The 6942-nt window shown below is 47.3% G+C and overlaps 1 protein-coding gene across 1 annotated transcript; it reads right to left on the reverse strand.

Annotated features, from left to right (window-relative positions):
- Window positions 1-1686: 1686 nt before the first annotated feature.
- On the reverse strand, window positions 1687-6425 carry SOD1 (superoxide dismutase 1). Its single transcript, XM_052674099.1, has 5 exons — window positions 6280-6425; window positions 5713-5806; window positions 5176-5245; window positions 2899-3013; window positions 1687-2256 (listed from the first exon to the last, which is right to left on the reverse strand). The coding sequence occupies exons 1-5, from the start codon at window positions 6352-6354 to the stop codon at window positions 2146-2148; spliced, it is 465 nt and encodes a 154-aa protein (XP_052530059.1). The 5' UTR covers window positions 6355-6425; the 3' UTR covers window positions 1687-2145.
- Between the last annotated feature and the right edge of the window lie 517 nt (window positions 6426-6942).

The following is a 6942-nucleotide window of genomic DNA, read 5'->3' on the forward strand; positions in this document are numbered from 1 at the left end:
TACAGCCAGACACCACTGGCACACTTTAAGACCGTCTCAGTAAGAACTGTCATAACTCTGTACGGAGGTAGGATTTTCTTTTTTAACAAATCCACTTTTATTAAAAGATTTAAGGCAAGAATAAAAGAAATGGAAGGTTCATCTGTTCACACAAATGCCACCTCTGTATTCTCTCTCTTTCTGGGAAACTGGAAAACAGTAGCTAGGGAGAACTTTGGATGTTGTCTGCGTGATGCTTTATTGCCTCCTGAAGCAGTAACCATGCTGGGGATGCATCACCAGTACAAGTGTATCCTGCTCTTGAACTGACTATTGAATCTCTGGCTTTAGAAACAGAGAAGTCAGCTCAGTGTAAGCATCCATTACAGATAAAGACCCCATAATGTTAACAGCTAATACCTTGATTACTGAGCCTATGCCTGCCACTTAGGGCTGTGTGCATGCATATAAACCAAGTATTGCTTCTCCCTGCTTCAACAAGCGCTGACTTCTGGGTAGTGCCTGCTCAGATACTTCAGCCAAGATGGCAAAGACAGCTGAATGTGAAGCTCTGCTTTCAGAGAAGCAGGGTTCAGCACTGAACGTGGCTGAGCAGCGGAGCTGCCAGAGCTTTCATCCTGTGCTGCTCACCCTGCTGTTGTCACACACCTGTGGCTTTCCCCCCCACTTAGGGAACAGGGAGACAACATAGCCACCCTCTGAGCTTCTAACCACAAGGAGGTTGTGATGGTATCATGCATTTTCAAAGTGTTCTGAGATCCTCAACATCTAAGAAGCAGTTTGAAAGGTACACCAACTATCTTTCTTCAGCTGCAGCTTAATGAGAGCACAGGCCAAGCCACCAGAAGAGGTACAGATGGGTAGAGGCTGTACACACCTGTAATGCCACCTGTAATGAATGTAAGTTCAGTGTTTTTAGAGTCTTCTTGCTATTCTGAAAGCCATTCCATTTGTAACGTGTTACACTGGAATCTGGGTGTCACTGGAAGTATAACCAACTACTTCCATGAGTATCACTTATGTACAAGATAAAAGGAATGTTGATACAAGTCTTCATTAAAACTCAATTTTCTCTATTAAAAGACTTGGAAATCTGTGTCTACAAGGTACATACAAGAAAAGCAAAAGCTGGAGCAATCTCAGTGATTACACCACTGACAAGACTTGAGCAACTTGAATACAGAACTCCTGCCTCTGTACACGCATTTTATTCCAGACTTTCTCCCTATTAGAAACCTACAGAGCTTGAAGACGTCCTCACCACTGCACCCAGTCTGCCACTGAACACCAACCCCAAATTCTCACCACAGAGAGGTTTCTGCACCTGCCCACAAGAACCCAGCCCCTACTCTAAGGCCACACGTGCTGCAAACAGAACATCTTGCACACTTGGGGCTGCCCCCCAGTACTTCAGCATCAGACTTCTGTCACCCAACACCTGTCCTCTTGCTGTAAAATGTGACATTTCTGTAGGAAAGCATAAAGGCACTGGCTGGGATACAGAGCAGGTGTCAGGTTATTAATACAGGACATGGCACACTTTCAGGGGTGCACCACAGAGCAAGGCAGCAGTTCCAAGGTTGCTGCCACAATGCAATTTGTTGGATGCTATCAGCAAGCTACTTCCATGAAGTCCAAGCCTTACAAAATCAGCTGTAGAGTTTTAATAGACTGCCAAGACCAACATGCATTTTGCCCAGCAAGTTTATTACCCAATTTGAAACATACAGTGCTGCAAACTGCCTACTGCTATTTGGTGAGTAGCTTTGCTAGAACTCTTAAGACTCCTCATCTTCTAAATCCTGCAATATAGGAGCAGCTTTGGTGTTCAGCATGTGATCCCTGCCAGCCATCTTCCATTACACAGAACAGGAGTTCCAGTTAGCAAAGACTGCACTTCAAATGGTTACAGCAGATGCTTTAGCAGAGGACTACAGAGATTTTTCCATTAGTAACACTTTAATTGCAATATACATAATACAAAATTATGTCAGTATTCACCAGTTAAACTGATACTTGAGAACGCAGAGTAGTAATGAGATTAAGTGATAAATCTTTTGCTTGCACAAAGAAGAGCAAGAACAGCGATCACAATGAAATACAGCTCATTTCCCACTGCCATCTTAAACATCTCAGGTACAACAGTTAGCACTTGGCTATTCCAATTACACCACAAGCTAAACGAGGTCCAGCATTTCCAGTTAGTTTGCTCTCATTATCTCCCCCTCTACCCAGGTCATCACTTTTTGCATGGACCTAGAAGAGAAGTGAAGATACCTTAATTCATGTCATTGCATTTTTCATTACACACATACTAGCAGTGGCTGCCAGCTACCAGCGAGGCATTACAGCACAAAAAGCACTTACCATTTTGTAATGCTGAATGCCAGGTGGTACACATGCTAAGAATTCAGGACTAGACTTGCCCATAAAGATACATCACCTTCAGTTGTATTTGTTTGAACTGGAAGTCACCAGAACCCCAAATTTCAGAAAGTTATCACTACTCTAAGAGCAAACTCAGGCTTCCAGTTCACCCTCAGAGCTGCACTGAAGATGCAGCATCCCAGCCACTGCATTACATGTTATATTACAGAACTCCCTGCTACTTGACTGTCAGAGCAGCACGCACTCTTTCCCCAGTTTGAGTCAGCTGCCGTGCCTTCCACTGATAGCATTTGTGGCTGACTACAGGTTCCCTACTCAACTCAGCTTGCTTTAATCACACACAGCCAGAAGCACACTTAAAATTATCCTCAACAAGGGCAGCAGAAAATTAAGATCTCATAATAACAAAGTGTCACCACATCAAAAACCCCATGCTAAAACCTGCATATCAAACAGCAAGGACTAACCCACTGCTCTTTAAAGCCCCTAGGTTGGTAGCAAGGCACTTACCACCATGGTACGGCCAACGATGCAGTGTGGTCCAGTAAGAGAAATGACAGAATCTTCTATTTCTACGTCTGCCACTCCTCCCTTAGCAGTCACATTGCCCAGGTCACCCACATGCCTGCACAGAGAAGCACAGAAACTCAGAGTCTGGTTGAACTGAAAGCCCTAACAGATGGCCTGCACAACACAATGCCAAGTTATCACACTCAAGTACTCCATCTCTCACACACACACACACACACACACACACACACACACACACACTCATTTACCCCCCCAGCCATGGATTTTAACTCCTTCAGTTCAAGACATGATTAAAATCCAATTTGAGGTAGAACTTGAAGTACGAAGGCTAACCCACTTGTGGGAAAGGAGTGCCATTATCTCCTAGCAAGCTAAGCAAACAGTGCTCAACTCTTAAGTGCTAGCAATTCCTTCATGCTGATGGAGACTATTTCCCTCTGCTCAGAAGGAAAATCTTAAACTACTGTCTTAACCTTTCCTGTACATACAAGGCATGACAAACACTACTACTGCACTTTTACTGTATACAACAAATCAGCTATTCCACAAAATGCTGCTGGCTTCAGGCTTAAACAGGATTAGTAAAAGCAGTTTGACAAGGGATAGGTCAAAGGGGATACGTGAAATGCTGGCTAATGTCTAACCAGTGTAGGAATGACTGTTCAAGTCTGCCTGCATTCCCCCATATTGACATTACACACTAATACAGTTTAGGTGGGTTTTAATCCTCACTCAGCTCAGTATTTGTAGAACATTTGGACACACTGGAGTTTTTCCCCCCCCACACACAACTACCCCCAAACAAACCATTCATTTGAAGCTGATGGAACCTCATACACCAATTTGTTCCTCGAACTGTCCATGCTCACAGGGTGAGCAGCTCTGCTAGTACCTGCCAACTACCTGCTTCCTGAGAAAAGAGTGCTGATTTCATATTTTTAGCTCCATCCTAGAGAATAAGGACAAAGGCAATTTTCCCTTTAGGAGCTTGCTTGATTTAAGCAACCAGGAAATTTTAGTACAACAGGCTTCAACTGTAGCCTTACAGAAGCACAGCTTACTTCTCATGCTTTCACAAAGAACCCCCAGCCTATAGCTGCTTGAGCAGGCAGGTTACATCAGAAGCAAGATCTGACAGAATCAACAGAAGCCACAACGCTCGTGTAACTGTGACCTTTAGCATTAGAGTGCCTGCCTGCCTGCGAAGCCCTTCAGCCACCATTTCGCACTGCTTTCATCCAGACAGCTCTCACCCAATGTACTTCATCTGGCAAGGAACTGATCACTCCAAGAGGTACCAATCAAGACTAGAAGCTGTAGGTACAAAGTACCTAAAAACTTGACCAACACTGTCAGATTGGTCACAGTGCTTGACCAGAACCTACTTCTGCAAGATCAACCCACCTTTTAGACTTGCACAATCTTTTAGGCTGAAGGCCAGTATAATAGCAGCACCTTCCCAGTCTTGGAACCCAGCGAGCATATTACTGCAACTGCTGCTCAGCAGTGGGCTCAAACACTACATAGATACCTTAGACATGAAAGGGTCCCCCCTCAAAGGTAGCTGGGCCATTTAACTACTTCCCAGGAAGAATTCAGTCAGCTTCCACTGACAGAGGACTTTCAAGGCAAGGACAGAGGCATTCAGTGCAAACAGACCAGTACTTACATCTGGCACACAACCCCTACAAGAATACATCCTGTAGGCAGCACAGTACCTAAGGCAAGAGGTTAAGAAAAACCCAGCACACCAAATGAATAGCCCCTGTGCCAGGCACACAGCTTTGTACTCATCTTGCAGACTCTCCAAGGCCCCAGTGAGGGTCCTCACAGGCCATATGACAAACCTACACGCAGCTCAACACATGAGAGTTTAGGGCCTCTGCTGTCAATAGCTAGCTCCAAAAGAGAAGCAAGGCACCACTAGAGGTATTAGTACAGGATCCTCCTTTCCCTTCTCACTTATCTCCTAATGAACATTCACTAACAGCCCATACTTACTTCCTCTTCTCCCTAGGCTGTGATAAGACCATTGTACTAAAGACTACATTTTGCACACGCTCTTGAAGCCAGGGTGCCTGAAGCACTGCTGTGCGATCGCCAAGTACCTCGGTAACTGACCTCAGAAGTCCTGCTGAAATTGCTGGTTTCCCTCTAGCACTATCCTAGCAATTAGGCAGCAGCCTCTCAAGCTGAAAGCTGAGTTTACACAGCTGCTGCAACTGAGTAGCATTAGGTCAGGCCCATTAAACTTACCTATCTGCATCTTTTGGTCCACCGTGCTGCTTGCCTTCAGGATTGAAGTGAGCACCTGCGCTGGTACACCCTAAAAAAGAAGAACCACCAAAAGCAGTTAAAGTTGGTGTTCATACCATACGTGACCTTAGTCCTCCCATAGTGTGAGAGTGTTAAAAATCATTACTGATGAAACAGCTGCTCTCCAGCTAGATCTATAAACATACAAACATTACTCCAAGTTCAACAAATCCAGATGACTCATTCAAGAACGCTCTTCGCCAGATGAAAGCTTTCCAATTTCTTAACACCATGTTAAAAACTAGGTCAAAAAAGTAATTAGGCCAGTGCTTGATATACCAGGCCTTGAACAGTAGCCTAAATGTGTTCAAAGAATATTCTGAGAATCAATTCCTTAGGAATCATAGTTTCTTAGAACAGATGTGCAGTCATAAAACACACATATGCTGAAGATGGTTGCTGCAGTGACACTAGAAGCAGCTCCTTGAAGCTGATCACACTGCAGCTGTAACTCAGAAGCTAAGACAGGCATCTTACCATTTGTGTTGTCTCCAAATTCATGGACATGGAAGCCATGATCTCCATCAGACAAGCCAGTAATTTTTCCAGTAACCTTTACTGGTCCACTACCCTGTAGTACAAAGAGATGGTTACTACTGATGTGACTGCAGCATGAAAGAGACTCATTACAAGAGAAGCTTCCAGGCCAATAAAAATTCAGCCACCAATGCAGAATCACCTGGAAGCTGGAAGCGAGCCCCAAGAACTCTACCCAAACATCAGAATATATGCCTGAGAGTTGGCCAAACTCTCCTTAAACTCCAGCACTGGGAGGCCATGCCCACAGCCCCGTGCAGCCCGTTCCACGCCCACCGCTGTGATGCAGACCCTTTCCTTGACCCCCGGCTGCCCCGACCCGGAGCTCTCCCACACCCACCCCGCAGACACGAGGCACGCCCCGCCCCACCGACCGGCGGACGCAAGACAACAGCCCGGCCTCGCTCCCCCCGACGCCCGCAGCCGCCCGCCCGCCCCGCGCCATGACTCAGCACCGCGGCCGGACAGCGTGCTGACAGAGCCCCATCCGCCGCCGCCGGGCCTTGCCTGCTGCTGGAAGTGAATGACCCCCTCCACGGGGCCGTCCCCCTTCATCACGCACACAGCCTTCAGCGTCGCCATATTCTCGCAACGGCCGGAGAGGGCGCGCAGTCACACAGCTGCTTACGAGCACCCGAGGGCTAACGTGCCCGCCTCTCCCGCGGGGCTTATATAGCGCGGCCGTCAGCACCGCGGCCAATCACAGCGCGCTCTCTGGTCTTCTCGCGCAACTACAGTGCGAGGCTCTGTCAATCAAGAGGAACGGCGGGCGTTGCGGAGGGAGAGCCAATCAGCGGCGCCGTCTCCTGGGCCAATGGGCAAGCGAGCCGCCTCCAACCGTCGGGCGCGCGCGGGGGTGTGGCTGTGGGGCGGTTGTGTAACGGCTGTGCTCCGTAATTGTTGCGCTACGGGCCGTTACCTCTGCTGGTTACCTGGCTCGGGTTCCTCTGTGGAGTGCCTGAAGGGACTGTGGCGGGGAGACCTCGTTGTGAGCTTCCAGTACTTGAAGGGAGCCTATGAACAGGAGGGGGAGCGACTGTGAGAGTGGGTAGTGATAGGACAAGGGGGAATGGTTTTAAACTGAGACAGGGGAGGTTTAGGTTAGATGTTAGGAGGAAGTTTTTCACACAGAGGTGGTGAGGCACTGGAACAGGTTGCCCAAGGAGGCTG

The sequence above is a fragment of the Tympanuchus pallidicinctus genome, unplaced genomic scaffold, assembly GCF_026119805.1.
Source record: "Tympanuchus pallidicinctus isolate F22 unplaced genomic scaffold, pur_lepc_1.0 scaffold14, whole genome shotgun sequence".
In the NCBI taxonomy this organism is placed as follows: Eukaryota; Metazoa; Chordata; class Aves; order Galliformes; family Phasianidae; genus Tympanuchus; species Tympanuchus pallidicinctus.